Source organism: Patiria miniata, unplaced genomic scaffold (assembly GCF_015706575.1).
Source record: "Patiria miniata isolate m_02_andy unplaced genomic scaffold, ASM1570657v1 HiC_scaffold_5, whole genome shotgun sequence".
NCBI classification, from domain to species: Eukaryota; Metazoa; Echinodermata; class Asteroidea; order Valvatida; family Asterinidae; genus Patiria; species Patiria miniata.
This window is the reverse complement of record NW_024037072.1, coordinates 29432086-29450554: the sequence shown is the minus strand read 5'-3', so window position 1 is coordinate 29450554 and position 18469 is coordinate 29432086. Positions and strand designations below refer to the sequence as shown.

The 18469-nt window shown below is 39.4% G+C and overlaps 2 protein-coding genes across 3 annotated transcripts in view; one reads left to right on the top strand and one right to left on the bottom strand.

The window, feature by feature from the left end:
- The window catches only part of LOC119741455 (titin homolog), a 36729-nt gene extending 31591 nt beyond the window's left edge, over positions 1–5138 (top strand). For both annotated transcript variants that reach the window (XM_038217209.1, XM_038217210.1), the window contains one exon: positions 480–5138. In XM_038217209.1, the coding sequence (XP_038073137.1) occupies positions 480–567 (88 nt within the window). In that variant the 3' untranslated portion in view covers positions 568–5138. The remainder of the gene's footprint in view (positions 1–479) is intronic.
- Positions 5139–7743: 2605 nt separating this feature from the next.
- LOC119741456 overlaps positions 7744–18469 on the bottom strand; it is a 29079-nt gene continuing 18353 nt past the window's right edge. The window contains exons 9-13 of the mRNA XM_038217211.1: positions 16287–17120; positions 15149–15390; positions 14345–14491; positions 13269–13427; positions 7744–10572 (exon numbers count right to left, since the gene is read on the bottom strand). Coding sequence (XP_038073139.1) covers positions 10048–10572; positions 13269–13427; positions 14345–14491; positions 15149–15390; positions 16287–17120 — 1907 coding nt within the window. The 3' untranslated portion in view covers positions 7744–10047. The remainder of the gene's footprint in view (positions 10573–13268; positions 13428–14344; positions 14492–15148; positions 15391–16286; positions 17121–18469) is intronic.

The following is an 18469-nucleotide window of genomic DNA, read 5'->3' as shown; positions in this document are numbered from 1 at the left end:
ACTGCCTTTAACCCTAACCCCTTCTGGTTTTCTGTACACACTCTGCTTATCAGCAATGTAATCCTTCATAGCTGACATGAGAATCATGCTGAATGCCACAAATTGCAACAATGGATTTTGTTGCATTATGTATTGCACCACATAAACAAGGGAATAACCTTGGCCGGTTTGAAACAAGTACATGCATGTTTAAAACCGGCTATGGGCCTGGTTGCGGAATCCGCGACCAGGCACAGTGTTTTATGTATGTTTGCAATGTTACAAGGCCCCAAAATTGTGCAAACATATTTTAATTTTTTTTTAAATGTACAGTATGCACTGAGCTGAAATTTCAAACGAAATTGCTATGCACCTTCTTCAAGATTTTGAGCAATTTTGTTGCTTCAAATGAGAAATGCACTAAAAACAAATGATCCTACTGTATGTGCCTTTTAAATGTACAATGTATGTATGAACTTGTCTGTGTGTCTCTCTTTCAGACGAAGACGTTATCGCGTTGTACCGTCTGATGTAGCTTCCTTACCTGACACTGGTGATGAGAGAGACCCTTTTGACAATTTGCAGTAGGCTTCTCATCCTTGATGCCATGTAGATGTAGATGCATGTTGGACAGTCTCAAGTGCAATGACCAGTAGATTGTGCTATGTGACCACGCACGAGGGTTCCTTGGGCAGACATGGTATGTGTATAGGATACATGTATGTATTCATCTTGGAAAAACTAGCAGGCCATATCACCATTTTGTGTGGTTATCACCAAACCTACATCTTAACCTTTTTATGTGAGATTCAGTTTAGCCATAGTGTGCCAGATGATATAACTACACAAAATGGTCATTAAATAAGCACATTTTTTCCGAGCTGCATACATCCCTTACGTGTACCATACATGTATCTCATGGTCCCTATAAATCAGGGCGCCAGGTGTATGGCGGCAATGCATTCTAAAGTTCTGCCTAACTCTCCGTTTGTAACCCTTGAGAGGGTCCTTGTGTACAGAGCCCACAGTACCCATGTGGGGACACCACACCGTCGACTTGATAACACCACATCGTTGATTTGGTAACACCACATCGTCGATGTGGTAACACCACATCGTCGATGTGGTAACACCACATCGTCGATGTGGTAACACCACATCGTCGATTTGGTAACACCACATCGTTGATTTGGTAAGACCACATCGTCGATGTGGTAACACCACATCGTTGATTGGGTAACACCACACCGTTGATTTGGTAACACCACATCGTTGATTTGGTAAGACCACATCGTCGATGTGGTAACACCACATTGTTGATTGGGTAACACCACATCTTCGATTTGGTAACACCACATCAGTGATTTGGTAACACCACATCATTGATTTGGTAACACCACATCGTTGATTTGGTAACACCACATCGTTGATTTGGTAACACCACATCATTGATTTGGTAACACCACATCATTGATTTGGTAACACCACATCGTTGATTTGGTTACATCACATTGTTGATTTGCTTACACCACATTGTTGATTTGGTTTTAGCGGTTTGACAAATTTAACCTCAGCTACAAATTGGAAGAAGTTCTCACATTTTAAGTTAAAAACTTAAAAATCAGAAAAAGTTTGAAATTAGACAAAAAAAGATGTGTTGTTTGTGTGGCGCTGAAATGTTCATGTACAGTGCCACTAATATTTATTTAAGTACAGAATAAGTTGAGCCAGAAAGTAATGACTATTGGATTCGTCCATGCTGTATGTGTGCCATGTTGAGAAACAGCCTACAGGGAAGTACGCCAAATGTGACCTAGATCAAAAACATTTTAACAAAAAATTGTATAAAGATGAACGTGCAGATACTTATAAGATACCAAAAGGAAGATACTTAGTTGGGACTTTAGCCAGCTGTGAATTTGGTCTGATGTGAAAATATTGTGTTGAGTCCCATCGGTATTGTAACATGTACAGTAATGTGCTTGCATGGTGAGGCGTTATGCGAGAGTCGTTTGTTAAATTCACAGATGCTGATTTTCTCTACAGTCCCTCTTCAGCATGCTGTGCGTGCGTATTGACCGTCCATATTGTTTTGTCAAGATTTCTTGTCAGCTTAGAACATCTATCATCTGCTCAAGTCTGCTTCTGCAGCAATATCTGGAGTGCATACATGTACATGTATGCATGTTCTGTCATCAAACTACACTCAGGCAGCATAAGTGAACAAGAATTACTTCAGTGTTCTTGCCATTTAGGGTGAAGCTAATTGGAAATCCAATTTTTGCTGAAGCCATCAGGTCTTGTATAGACTACAGGGCCCGCTAAGCTAGCGAGAATATTCAAATATTTGTTGTGGTTTTTTTTCGTTTAGATTACAAGGTATAAAAGAGGAAATGCTTTCAACTTACCATCTACCGGTACTTACTAGTTATAGAGTAAATATGTTAAACCAGACAGTGGATAAGGGCAGAGGGTTCTTTGTTTGGTTTGCAAAACACATCTTTGCAAAAATAATATTGCATTGTTAATGAAAAGGGCCTCGTAGCCGAGTGGTTAGAGTGTGGAGCTACAGATTGGAAGGTTGGCGGTTCAAATCCCATTCGGACCAAAAACTGGAAAACTATCTCTGACGACCCAACAGTAAAATGGGTACCTGATTCGTTCAGGGAAGGTAAGACGGCGAGAGGAGAGGACTGGGCCCCGCCACTCATATACCGCGCCCAAGACACAGTGGACCTCTAACATCCCACTGCCCCTACGGCCAGTAATGGCTATGGGATCTTTACCTTTTTTACTACACAATTTTACAATCTTGTATTAAAATAGATGGAGGGCAGCAGCATGACGTTCTTGTAACTTCAGTAATATTACATATATGTCACCCCCTTTGGAAGTGTGGCCTTGTGAGTAGGGTTTGTGACTCATGATCAGAGTGTCAGGGGTTCGAACCCTGCTATTGTCTCATGTGTTGTATCCATGGGTAAGACATTGTACCCCCACTTGCCTCTCTCCACTCAAGAGTTTAATGGATACTGGTAATGGCCAGAGAGTAACCTGAAATGGACTGGCATCCCATCTGGGCAAACAGAAATATTCCCTTTCCTTTCATAGCAGGCAAACCTGAGATGAACACTGGCTCATGAGATGTTGGCTTGGAACCGACTTGACTTCCTGCGTAGAGATTATGATCACATTAGCTGTCAAGACTACATACATATCATCCAACTTTCTATACACCTCACCAACCTATGGCCATGTTCACCCCTAGGTGGATCATGTACACTGGGTTTCAATTTCAAGGGTTAGCTTTATTTTCTATTTTGACTTTTAAACTTTTCAGTGGACAGGTTAGAAGCTGTACACTACATAAGTTTATCTACATATTTATTTGTACAGTGCGGAGTGTTGTCTTGAGCATTAAGCAATAACTGTAATCTCAGCTCAATTTGGATTGTTTCAAGACTGAAAACAAATCGACAAAAAACAATTCATATAGAATTAAAACATGACTTCAGATTCTTGATGTTTGCACTATCTATGCAACTGCTACAGAATGTTTTATAAATGTCTTGTCATTCTCATTAAGAGTTCTCCATCTCACCATAAATGGTTACAGTTAAATTGGAAGAGTTATCGCAAACAGCATCAAATTCAGTTGAAGCAAAACACTTCAGATTAAGAGGAAATAATGCTAATAAAGAAAGGCAAATAACTCTTCATTCTCATAATCCCTGATCAATGCTTCGATCCCTTTATCAGCTTCTGACAATTGTCAAAAGTTAATCGCCTTAAAAACAAAAATCAACCATTCACTGAGAAATTATATTGAACAAAAACCACTTCTCTATTCTGTTTGGAGTAGGTGTTTATAAAACTATACATAGTTGGTCAGAGTAAAATCTATTTTGCACTGTCATTTTTTCAGCATAGCGTTTAACCTCTGAGTATATTTTCTGCATGTTTTTAAACTCAGCTTTGTCGTTGCATTTGTATTTAAAGAAATAAAGGCAAGGCGAACCCTTGCTTGAGAGTATGGATTTTGGAAAATAAACTGAGTTAGTCTTGTAATAAGAGTATATTGTATTAATGAAGGAACAGTGTATAGAATTGTATGCAATTGTGAGATAGTTTTCTATGTATATGTAATGATATACGAGGAATTGAATGCACGCATGTTTGTTTTATAACAGGAATGTGGGATGATTTCAAACTTGATTGGAAATTTTGTTCATTTGGCATTAGTGTGGGTGCGTTTTGTTTGTGTTTCTCATTGCTTTACAAGCTGTTGCTGTGACCTGGAGACGTGATGTAGATTATGCAGGACTTTTTCTCTGCAAGACTTGTTTGTGTTACTTTTTGATCAGATTTGGATACATATTCCTAAACCCAAGTCTTGAGTTCTCTGCCAGTGCTCATTGCATCAGACTTGGTGCTTCTTGTAAAAAGACTTGAATAATCATAAACTCATTATGATCAGATGTTTATCACAGTCCAATTTGTGACAGTGGTAACCTTCATACAGTTCTTTTCAAGATCATTTGAAAATTACCAGAAGGATTTCTGTTCACAAAGGAATACCTTAACATTACAGGGTATGAGTTTTTTTCCTGACAGATTTTCTTGTGTAACATTTCTTGCTTTGATCTCAAGGATATTTTCTGGATATTGAGGCAAGAAAGTGCAAGAAATAAGCTCCTTGATTGGGGAACTAAGTTTGACTGGATATTATTTCAATTTTAAATGTAAACAATATTTGCATTTCAAATGTAAAATCTTTGGCAACTTGCATATATCTTGAAGGTCACTGATCTGTATCATGTATGTATGGTTTCATATTTATTTGTGAATTGAACTTACGCAAGAAACCCTTTAAATTCCCAAACATTTGAAGTTATAATTTATTGATTTCGTGTCTTGTAGTATAAAATGTATTTATTAAAAGAAAAAAGTGGTTTTAACAAAGCGAGCAGCATTTTTACTAATATTGTTCTATATTAAGATATTTGCCAATACCATTTATAGAATTTTTTATAAAATGGTGAACACATTAGAAAAAAAAATGTTTGTAATGCCTTTTTTTTGGGTCTGTTTTGTTTTTGTGAATGTTTACGTGTTAAAATGAGATAAATGACTTGAGTGCATCTCCAATGGCAAATCAATGGAACGTGCTTCTGAACGGGACATTGCTTAATTAAGTTAATTGGCAAAGACTTGAATTTGAATTCAGTATTACCCCCCCCCCATAAAAAGGGTAAAATGACTTTTGAGTCATTGTCAGAAAGTGCAATTGTGCTATTCATAAGATGGAATTTGCGTCGGGGTGATGTAAATCAAATTAGGTATTGCCCTTCACCGATGTATAAACACTGTATACTCAGTGTGTTACTTCCCGAGTGAAAGTTGGAAAAAATCACTCGGGTTGGACTCGAACCCATGATCTCCTGCTTTCTAGTGCAGACGTCTTACCACTCGACCACCAAGCTTGCGGGATCGGGTGGTTGGTTTGAATCTAATATACATTTAGCGGCGGGTACCGCAATTAAACTATTCATAAGATGGAATTTGCGTCGGGGTGATGTGAATCAATATTAGGTTTTGCCCTTCACCGACCTATAAACACTGTATACTCCAGATCAGGTGGCTGGTTCGAATGTGATGGACTATTTATAAGATGGAATTTGCGTCGGGGTGATGTAAATTGATATTAGGGTTTTGCCCTTCACCTACGTAAATTAATTTTTTTCCAACTTTCACTTGGGAGGTAACACACTGAGCATACATTTTGTAGTGTTTACACGTCGGTGAAGGACTAAACCTAATATCAATATGCAATTGTGCTATATTGCCAAGTATATCTTTATCCCCGTGAGCTTTAATCACAAATTAAAACGATTGAATCACATGATTCTAATATGAGGAAGGAAAACTGTGGACGAAGCGATTTAAGATTTTAAACTACATGTATAGAAACCAAAAATTAAAAATACACATCTGACTCTACTTTTGCCATTTTATTTGTTATTTATTCCTTCAAAAATGATACTTTATGAATTGCAATCACCTTACATACATGTACAAGCCCCTACAACAGTAAATGTACTTTGTCATACTGCTCACATATACACTTGTAGACATTTTTCTATACAAATTGCCGTTTTCTTGCAAAACTGGAAAAACATTCTAACCGTTTGCTGGAAAGATAAAGGTAAAAGCTCATCAATTAAGAAATCATTTTCAAACATCCTTAAAAGCCTGTATTTGTATCTGCATAATATACTATAATAGTTCTTCAAAAATTAAAAGACTGCTTGCATGTGACATCACATTGAGGGCAGGTGTTTGTTCCTCTGTCATACGCAAGAGTAGACACTGTGTACTTTGATTGCCACTGAATTTAAATAAGGAAAACTGCCCTCTGCGAGGGCGCTCTGTGCAAGGAATCTATCTTCAATAATTACACAAATCAATCCTGGGATAATTTGAACTTTAACCACATTTACCAAGGTTACCGGTACACAATATAAAAAATACACGAAGTGTGTTGCAGGATTCTTGTTTTGCAGGAAACCTAATTCTGGATTATCTTGGATTGTAACATAATTTTCGCAAACTTGTTCTCACATAATTAAAATAAGAAAATAAATCTTATGTTTGTTCATTGTCTAAGTTTGTTTCCTCAAACAACATAAAGTTGTAAGCGAAAATCAATGCATCCAGATAAACAAAAAGGGGAAATGTATGGCAATATATGAACATTATGCAAACTGATTACAATGGTAATATTATGTATGTGTTAATTCCTTTGTTAAATTCAGACTGTACTTCACTAAATTGTTGGTAAGACACATACAGTACATGTATGTGATTGATTTACATACAAGAAACATGCAATTTCATCTAACGAAAAATTGGCAAGCCTTTAGATATAATCACTGTGTCTTGTTACATCAAATTAACGAAGTGAGTGAAAAACTGATTGACATGCATAAATGATTGATGCGTAGGCATGTGCTGAATGCCACTCAAAATGTGACGTCTTGAATCTTTGTCTAAATTTGGTGACCAGCAGCCATTAGTGAGGCGGAACCATGATTTATATAAATACTAATAACAAAATCGCTTGCACGCAGGTGGTATGCACACACTCAATGCAACTTTGACCAGAAGGGTTACCCAAATACAAGAAGATCATTTGCATTTATCCCAAAAAGATTATCAAAAAGATTGCATGTATTTGGATTAAAGATCATACTGGTACTAAACTATGTGTAAAATTCCGTCTGGCTTGCTGTCATTTAGCAGAAATCAAAAAATGTAGGTGATTTCCAACAATCAGCCTATTTACTGATTTTTGGAGCAAAACAACGTGCCGTTGATGAAATCATGTTTTGTGATTGATCCAAAGTGTAATATCTACTGAGCTGAATCTTCAACAGGTTAGGTTTGGAACATTCTACGTTGGATTATGAGTGGAGTTATTATTGGAAACAAACAAAATGCATGAGCCTTTAAGAATGTGTGGAACATTCACAGCGGTAATGGCTTCTAATTTAGTTGACTGAATAAGCCTATGATCTTAAGCTGATTTGATAGCTACTAAGCGTACAACTGCCTGGGCATAAAGAGATTCTACCAGCCAAACTCTTCATGTTCTCAGCTGCATTCTTCTTGCCATTCACCGGGCAAGAGTTTCCGTGTTGCAGCTGCATTACTGTAACCACTCACCGCTAATCAGTTTAGCAAACGACAAACAAAACATCAATCTGCAAAAGTTTGAGAAGTATTTTAATAATAATAATATAAGGAATTTATAAAGCACCTTTGCCGAAGGTTACAAAGCGCTGAAAACAAATCAACAGAATCGGTAACAAATGAAATCAAAACAGGTATGTTTGCAAGAGTCCCTTAAATTTTGCTTCCAGAATATCATTCTGAGTATCATAAAATCAAGAAAAAAAGTTAGTGTGTACAAAAACTCTTTTTAAAATCATGTCAAATATTCACATACATTTCTAAGCGAGTACTTTCACCAAATTAACCAAAAGATTTGCATTGTTATATCTCAAACAGTTTAAACTTTCCAATTAGTCATTCTGTAAAATGAGAGTAAAAAAGATAAATATTTACAAGTTTATATTTACTATAAAAACAGCAAACTGTTCTAAGTTTTAATAAAATTACCTCGTGCTTTAGTACCGATAATTTTTTTAAATTTATTTTTTAAAACAAAATTGACACACTATTGTTTGGCATAAAAATATATATATATTCATAACTACACCATTTTCTTTTCAAAATATAGTATCAAAATAAGTACAGTAAAAAATATACAGCAATCTATGATACAAGGCCTTAAATTCCCTACAAAGCATGCTGCTGCATTTTATGGTTACTTTTGGCCATAGCCATGAAAAACTCCTGTATTGAAAATGAGTTCAAAGCTGCTAAGTGTGTTTTCACATGTCTGGCCATGTGAAATTGGACAAATCAAAACTATAACTTTTTTACTTAACTTTACAAGGCCTTTGATGCATTCAAATTCTAAAAAAGAACAATTAGTGCGTAGTTTTTACCCTTACCAATATCCAAATTTCATCTTAAGAACCGAAAGTCCCACACAATAACAAGAACAACAACTTATAAAATGTCATCAAAAAATCACTTCAAAAACTTCATTTTTTTTGCCAGAACCAGTTTCTCATCTGCAAACAGACTGCAATGATCTGTGGTTCACTGGTTAAGTTTATACACTTGTCCCAGAACACTATCATTCAGCACCGAGGCCCCCTTCAATGGCCCCCTTCAATGGCGTACGTATTGTGCTAGCTATTGTTCAGATAATCCATCATGGGGTGGTTGCTTTGTACAATATGCTGCTCAATACTTCTGCAATGAAGGAGGCATCCATGAATGTACAATGTACTGGCATTGGTCTACAGGCAACATTACAACCGGCAAGCTGCTTTGCACATATCACAAACATTTTAACGAACACACCAACTAACATTCCTTTCTGTTTTAAATTCAGCTATTACTGCAAGGCAAGAGTCTATTTTAGAAAATTACAATAAAAAAACAAACTTGTTGAGGCATGATTTATTTAGACTGTACATCAGCAGTTGGCAATATCATAATTCCAAACTTTTTTTGCCGTTAAAAGTTTATATAAGGAAGTTCTGAGCACATTGAAATGCTCTCCCATAATAAGTTTCACCCTTCCCCAATCCTACCTCATCCCAACTTACACATTTATTTATAATAATATGTTCTCTGTGATTTTCCCCAATACCACAATAAGAGTTTTCCATTTTGTTTTAAATATAACATTTAATATCTGACTACTATACAAATGATCAGCCTATAATTTTCATACCGCTCATTTCCCTTTTCCACGGAAGCCATTAGAACTGATCAAAACATTCCAACATGTTAAGGAGTTGTCTTTATCAATACAATATGGCTATAAAAACTGCTTTTACAATGTGAATAAAATGAAAATATCTGAGTATATATGTTTCCACACATAAATAAAATACACAGTGCACAGAAATGCACAACATGTTTAGAGGGGTACACTGTACAGAATCAGTAATTTTGCACTATTATTCAAAAGTTACAAAACATTTTACTTTCTGTTCTACTTTCCACTAAACTTTCTAAGTTTAAGGAGTTTTGAGTCTTGATGCATGCAAATTAAGAACTAAGGGAGTTAAAAAGGCAGGGAGATGTAGATAGTATGTATTTTTTCCTGATGACATGGAATATTAACTAATTAAAGTTGACGTGGTTCAATATATATGAGGTCAACTTTTACAATGCTACACCGTGACATAGTGTTGTTGTCGTGGAGTTTTAGTACCTGACCCAGGGACCTTAATTAGAAGCCATTATTGCAGTGTCATCAGTGGCTCATGTTTTGCAAGTCATATCTGTGTTCTCAATGTTCCTTCCACTAATACGGTTGCCCAAAATACAAGTGGATCTCAAATCAAAGAACGTGTACGACACTATATCGCAGCAGATCGCATCAGTAATGACTTCTAATTACGTTCAAGGATGTCTAAGGTTCTATTTTTTCACCTTTCCAGTTTTCTCTAAGTGCATCTTGACCACATCCGCTGCATCATCCCTGCCAAGAAGTCTCAGTTGTTCCTCCAACTCACTCAGAGGACGATTCATGATCTCAAAGGCTTTGAGTACCTCCATGGTTGGATTGATCTGCATATCAAAGTAGTAGATCATTGCATCTAGACCCAGCTGGCTGGCCAACATACGCCAATCGTTGCCAGAAGGTAGCTTGGGGTCCAACAAGAGAAACAGATCTCGCTTGATGGCAAACGGGAGCATGTTATGCTGCAAGCTGCCATCTGATGCCTTGAGTAGGAGGGCATCAGCAGCTCGGCTACGACTCGGCACAGAGCGTGCATGGGGTGCATCTCTAGGTCTATCAGCAACAAGAGATGGGGAGGCTTTCTGAGTCAGAGGAGCTGAGGAGACTCTAGAGACAGCTTGATGACATCTGACGGGGATGGTTGTTGGTGGTGGCATGTGGGTGTGGAGGAATGGAACCGGGGCAATCACCGGGTACTTTGCCTGAGAAAAAAAACACACACCAACAAAATTAAAATCAGTTCACTATTAAGTCTTGATAAGTTTGATGCTTAATTGTCACAGTTTGGAGCAACTACATAAAAACATCAACTGTTGTACAGTCATTTAACACAAATCAAGAATCTACTCAAAGAAAATGAATATACTAAGTTTGCCTTCCTAAAACGCAATTTATTTGGGTCCATGTGAATCGGTCCTCGTACTATTGTTCAGTGTGTCTCTGGAATGCCTATCTGATGAAATCGATGTAAGGGGGGATGTACAAAAGAAAGGGAAAAAACAGCAGTGCAGGCAATGTTATAATGGCAATTTCGGATTATACCCCTGTTTCTGTTGTCCACAAGTAGTTCTTATTTTATTTTTAAAAACAGATTGACACATAGAAGCATTATTTAGTAAAACCTGATAAATTTACAACAGACAATGCAGAGGCAGCACCCTTAATGCAGAGAGCAGCAAGTTATGTGAAGAGAACACGAAAGTTATCTTCCGTGAAGAGAATAGCAAGTTGTATTCTGTGAAGACTGAAGAGAGCAGTAGGTAATATTGCTTTATAAAAAAGAAAGTCATCTGACCGACAGCAACAATGTCCGTCAGGTTAAGATTCCTGGTGAGTGAAGCAAGAAAACAAGCTGGAGAATGAATGAATTCTTGACACCTGCTTGTGTGGATCTAATTCTACAGAGGAGAAACAGAACAACTGCTGCCCTAGCAATCTGAATGCACAAGCAACTGAAACCACTGACACACATATAAACATCATAGACAAAAGCCACTTTGTAGTATAAACAGGGATGTACAGAAAATTCTCAAATGATATTACTACATTAATTGTGTAGATTACTGTCCATAGGTAGCTGTATTTTCACAGATTCCCTTTATGCGGTTATAGTAAACCTATTACTCAAAGTTTGTCAGGTCTCATTGATCTACCGAAGTATACCTTGTTGTGTATAAAACCAACCAAACAAACCAAATTAGATCAATTTGTATTTTTAAAGTCAACTTCAATCAGCATTCATATATGTCTTTGAATGTTGGCAGGTTGTTTTACTTTAATTTGTTTTAGCGAAGAAACCAAATGCACGTTTCGGATAAGTTTATAAGTGCATATTGGCAATGGAGCTCAGAAGCACGAAGGATAGTACCTATAGAGGGAAAAGATGAAGAAAGTTGTGGAAAGTGTTGCAGTTAAGTTCATCAAAAGCCTTCACAAGTCCATCACAATCATCCAGTCCTGAGTCAAGTCACAGACTAGCCACATGAACTATGACAAAGACATTCTTTGTGATTGTCCCCTGTTAAATGTCACTAGACTTGTAGAGAAACTTGTGATTTACTTGTGATGGGACTTGCGATGAACTTCTGACAGACTTGATTCCAAAAGTTAAAGTGTAAGAAAGGAAGGAAACAACCCTGAAAGATATTCCAGGGAACACCCACAATCAGACAATCAGCACACACTAAAAGCACAATCCACATGTGGGCCTGGGGGGATGTGAACCCTGGTCACACTGTGCCAAACTGACTCCCTGATAGCCTGATTCCAGACAATTCTACCATGAAGAGTTCCATCAAATAATCATCAGCAAATTTGTTACTTTTTTACAAAAATTGTGGGGGAGGAAGATATATTCTGCCCATTTTTTTCATGAGTGCTATGGCCCCTTGGATTTGTTGCTATTGCTGCAAACATCTCAATATTATTTGTGTTATTTAGAAAAGTGTTCCTTTCTTAGGGCCATCCCATGTGGTGTATTTAAACAATGTTAGCTGGCACAAGTGCGATTACGACAGACAGTTGAACACGATGTACTGCTACATCAATTAGGCTTGCAACAACCTAGAAACAAACAACATTGATGGAGACAAACATCAGTTAATGGCATGTTGTTGTTGACACCACAGCAGCACAGGTTTATACTCCAGATCAGCAGGGCAGGGTAGGGATTGCCGGCAATTACGGCTTGATAATGAGGGGATCATACACTTACACTCTGCCAAGACGGGATGAGGTTTTGGATCTGAACAAGTCGTCTGATGGCCTTCCATCCAGGGTTACGCTCTGTGAACGGCCCTTTTTCTTTTGAAATTTATAGAAGATAAAAACCCTATGTATCTACACGCACTGATAATCTGATTAGTGATTAGTGTTGACAAAAACTGTCTTTCTTGGCTCAGCACCAACAAAGTCTTAGAGAGAAAAGCCCAGATTTTTAACAAATTCCAAGCCTGGATTGAATCAAATTACGGGACACAATTCACTGACCAGCCATATTACATTGGTATAGAGTAATTGGTAGGATGGAATGAAATGAACAATATAGTCTAAGTTAGTAAACACACCCACAGTTTTCTAAGTAATAAGGCAGTCCAGGTTTCAGTGGTGTCATGCTGCCATCAAAACAAGTGAAAGAAATGCATGATAGAATTCCTTTTCCTGAAGCATGTGTAGACATTACACTTCAGTGAATGATTCAAAGTTTAGGGTGATAATAATGACTTTCTATCACATGGAGAATTACTGAAACAGTAATGTATGATAGGACACCATGCATGCTTGTGGCATTAGGCAATGAAATAAAATAACAAGAATGCACCACATGCAGTTGTAATGATATTCAAATCAAGTTTATAGACATACATATTGGTTTGAACCCTGTTCATATATTTTTTACCTCATTGGAGAATTGCAGGTTCATGTGAACAGGTCGCTGTTCTAGCGCTGTGTTTTCCTGCCACACGTTGATAGTGCATTGACCTACTGGTTCCTTCTTGATGATTTCGACCATGTAACACACAAGCTGCTTGTGATACAGCTCCTCTGTTGTGATTGGCTGGCGGAAAAAAATAACAATGATTGGGACAAAGATAACAATGTAACTATAGTTGATGAACAATTGCCAACAAATAAATGTGAGGCGTTCTGGTAAAATGAGACGGAACTTGGCACAGGCAGTAGTGGAGAAAAATGCAAAAGACCAAATAGGGGCAATTTGTTGTCGATTTTCAGATTTATTGATATTTGTAATCTTTGATACGGTATGTCCACTACACCTTTTTAAAGAAATAGCATAAAAATTGTGGGGAAAAAAAACTTTTTAAGGACAAACAATCGGCATCTTTCATTTTCACTAATACAAAACTTTAAACTTTAACGGCATTTTTCTCAGTATTTTTTTTAGTACTTTTTTACATGTCAATAAATGCGAACTTTAAAAAGTCATAACTTGTCAACAGAATGTCCAATTGAAGTGCAACAAACAGTATTGTAAGGAGAATTTTATTCTCTTTCCTAATATCTGCAAATCTTCATTTCGACGTCTGCCCAGTCTCATTTTTCCTGAATGCCTCACAAATATACAAAGACTAGCAATGTTTTATGAAGTAAGTTTGGCAATTCTGTGCAGAGTGCAATTACTTGACGCTGATTGGATAAAGAAATGTGATCCTAACCAAAGTAAAGGCTGGCATCTGAAAACCGGATGTAAGACGAATATACCAGGTATATGTAAAACTTACAAACTTGAAAGCTGTTAAAGTGGTTGTAGTTTAAGCTTTGCATTAATATCAGAGTTGCATTTCAGTGGTCACGGATGACCCATTTGATTTTCAAAACAAAGCTGTAAAGCTTTTTTGGACACTTCCTGTGTATGACAATAATGTATTAGAGACCTCCTCATTAGATAATTTTGTTTCTATCTGGTTTGAGGAACGATATCGATCCCCTTTTTGAGTATTTGGATTCTCATACCATTGGTTCATTGCCTCCAAGGTACCTCTCCATTCCTTCAAGATTAGTCATATTCATCAAGACATTGTCACTGGTGTTGGATAAGAAGAAAGATCCAGAGATATCGCACAGTCGACCGCGGTAAGTGTTCTCACGTCGCTGAATCTCCTGCAAGGAATGCAGACTCATAATTACTACACAGCCACATTGGGTCAAATGTACAACAATATATTTGCAAACACATACATTGTAGCAACATTCATAAAATACACACTTAAGGCTCATATTCAGCTGAACTGGACTGACGAAAATGCACCTGTACTGAGGCAATCATCTGCCATAAGTTTGTTCCTCCATGACATATATGCTTGCAACATTTAGTTTGATGGTTATTCATAATTGATGCTTAATTGAACTCAATGATTCTGAAGGTTTTTTTAGAAACAGTCGATCACAAGTCAATCCCAAGTCTGGTCACAAGTCCATCACAAGTCCATCACAAGTCCGTCACAAGTACGTAACAAGTCCATCACAAGTCCATATCAAGTCCATCACAAGTCCGTCACAAGTCCGTCACAAGTACGTAACAAGTCCGATACAAGTACAATGTACATTACAAGTCAATCACAAGTCCATCACAAGTCCATCACAAGTCTGTTACAAGTAAATCACAACTTCATTCACAAGTCAGGTCACAAGTAAGAGGGAATGTACAAAGAAAATGGCAATATTACAGTTCATATGATGAGCCTAGGACTTATCCAGTGACTAGATGACTTGACTACAACATTGCATGGCATCTGTGAAATTTCAGGCTTGACTTACATGAAGGACGTCATCACTTCCATTGTCACCAAAGAAGTAGACCCTAGCAACCAGATGATCATCACTTTGCTCTGAGGAGATGTAGGTCATACATCGGATGATCTTGCCGCTCACACTGTCTGTGGGAACCATGACAGCGAAGCAGCCAGTCTTGGCTGTCTCGATGACAAAGTGACGATGAGATGCTCTACAAGCAACGCTGAAACTAGTCTGGTCTACCTTCTCCCACTTGAAGAACTTGCCTACAGGGTCAGGAGATAAATACATATACTTCGAATTATTCTACAAAATGAAGAGTACCATTTTGTTAACAAATAAAAATGATGATTTGAGAAAGTTGAGGCAAAGTCTTAGGTAAAAAATAGCAATGTTTAATCCGAAAGTGACCTTTATAATTTTTTTTACAGATGATTTTGTTTGAGGTTACTTCTAGTATATTCTGCGTTGCATGATTATTTATTGTAGCACTTCCTTTTTCCTCTTCTGGGCCAAGTGTTATGATAGAAAGCAAGGAAGAAAAATTTCGTTTTCAAATCTGGAGGGAAAAAACCCAACTAATATTACTAAACAGAAACTTACTGATCAATCAATCTGCTGTATGAGCTAGTTTGATCAATGACAAGTGCTCAATTAGTAACTCACAATCATTTCGATTACTTCAAGAGACTGAGTATAAACCTACCAGGTTCTTTGTTGAGATGCTCAATTAGTAACTCACAATCATTTAGATGACTTTAAGAGACTGAGTTTAAACCTACCAGGTTCTTTGTTGAGATGCTCCATTAGTAACTCACAATCATTTCGATTACTTCAAGAGACTGAGTATAAACCTACCAGGTTCTTTGTTGAGATGCTCAATTAGTAACTCACAATCATTTAGATGACTTTAAGAGACTGAGTATAAACCTACCAGGTTCTTTGTTGAGATGCTCCATTAGTAACTCACAATCATTTCGATTACTTCAAGAGACTGAGTATAAACCTACCAGGTTCTTTGTTGAGATGCTCCATTAGTAACTTACAATCATTTAGATGACTTCAAGAGACTGAGTATAAACCTACCAGGTTCTTTGTTGAGATGCTCCATTAGTAACTTACTATCATTTCGATTACTTCAAGAGACTGAGTATAAACCTACCAGGTTCTTTGTTGAGATGCCAGATATTCGGTGTGCAGTTATCAACATCCTTCAGGATAGCACTATGTTGGATCTCCAGCTGAAATGGTTGCAGAAGTGTGACATTCCTAGGCATGCTACAGCAACTGACGATGGGTGACACCAAGACGCAAGCTTCTGACTCTGGTAGATTAGGCAGCGTGTCCCAGACTAAGCTAACACACATAGTGCAGCTTGAAGACTGCGGCAAGGCCTTCCGTGGCACCTTAAGATGTGTAGAGAGCTGCTTGGTAGTCATCCCGATCATATCCACCTTCTGCATCATGACAACCTTCTCTCCATCCAGCTCAACATAAGGAGACTCCTCATCTTCATCAGAGCTTTCTTCTGTGTCTTCTTCATCTAGAGGCTCGCCTTCCTCAGTAGTAAACTCTATGTAGTTGTCTTCAGGGATCTCAACAGCTGGTTGATGTTTGAGCTCTGCTTGATTGTAACGTCCCTGCCCCCCGGCACCACGCCCACCGCCACGCTTGTGATGAGCGGGCAAAGTGTGTTGTGGGCGTGGTTTTGTGCTTGGCCTGATACCAGCAAATGGCGCGGACAGAATCTCAAAACTACCATCAAGCTCAGGACTGTCTTCTCCTGAGGTTCCTCCGGTTGCTCCAGCAGCTATGGGAGATGTCTTGACTGACTTGCTGATATTTGAGATACTGTCTCCAGGAGTTGATGAGGATACAGTAGCTTCAGTGGGTGGGCATACTTTTGGCTTAGATGTTGATGCAGTGGGCTGTGCAGGGGAGGATTTTGTCACCCATTTTTCATTCACAAGTTTGGGGCCTCCTTTATGGGAAATAACTGTAGAGCAAGCAAACACATTTTTAATTAGTTTCAATGTGATGGAAAACAGTTATATTGTACATTTTGTTGTACACAACAGTACAATGTGAGTGCAAGTCACTTAGTTATGCACTGTTTCCTCACACATTCTTCACAGGTTGAATCAAGTATCCCCATGCCTTTCCTTGACCCTTCCTTCTACCACCTCCCCTACCCCGTCTCTCCGTACCCTCTCCCCACCCCCTCCCCACCCCTAACCCTCTGTCGATATCCTCACCTCCACCCCCTCTCTCCGTAGACTCTCCCCCGCCCCCTCCCCACTCATCATCCCTAACCCTCTATCGATACCCTCACCTCCACCCCCTCTCTCCGTAGCCTCTCCCCCACCCCCTCCCCACTCGCCACCCCTAACCCTCTGTCGATATCCTCATCTCCACCCCCTCTCTCCGTAGCCTCTCCCCCACCCCCTCCCCACTCACCACCCCTAACCCTCTGTCAATATCCTTACCTCCACCCCCTCTCTCCGTAGCCTCTCCCCCGCCCCCTCCCCACTCGCCACCTCTAACCCTCTATCGATATCCTTACCTCCACCCCCTCTCTCCGTAGCCTCTCCCCCACCCCCTCCCCACTCACCACCCCTAACCCTCTGTCAATATCCTTACCTCCACCCCCTCTCTCCATAGACTCTCCCCCGCCCCCTCCCCACTCGCCACCTCTAACCCTCTATCGATATCCTTACCTCCACCCCCTCTCTCCGTAGCCTCTCCCCCGCCCCCTCCCCACTCACCACCTCTAACCCTCTGTCGACATCCTTACCTCCACCCCCTCTCTCCGTAGCCTCTCCCCCGCCCCCTCCCCACTCACCACCTCTAACCCTCTGTCGATATCCTCACCTCCACCCCCTCTCTCCGTAGCCTCTCCCCCACCCCCTCCCCACTCGCCACCTCTAACCCTCTGTCCATATCCTCACCTCCACCCCCTCTCTCCGTAGCCTCTCCTCCATCCCCTCCCCACTCGCCACCTCTAACCCTCTGTCCATATCCTCACCTCCACCCCCTCTCTCCGTAGCCTCTCCCCCACCCCCTCCCCACTCGCCACCCCTAACCCTCTGTCGATATCCTTACCTCCACCCCCTCTCTCCGTAGCCTCTCCCCCGCCCCCTCCCCACTCGCCACCTCTAACCCTCTATCGATATCCTCACCTCCACCCCTCTCTCCGTAGCCTCTCCCCCGCCCCCTCCCCACTCGCCACCTCTAACCCTCTGTCCATATCCTCACCTCCACCCCCTCTCTCCGTAGCCTCTCCCCCGCCCCCTCCCCACTCACCACCTCTAACCCTCTGTCGATATCCTCACCTCCACCCCCTCT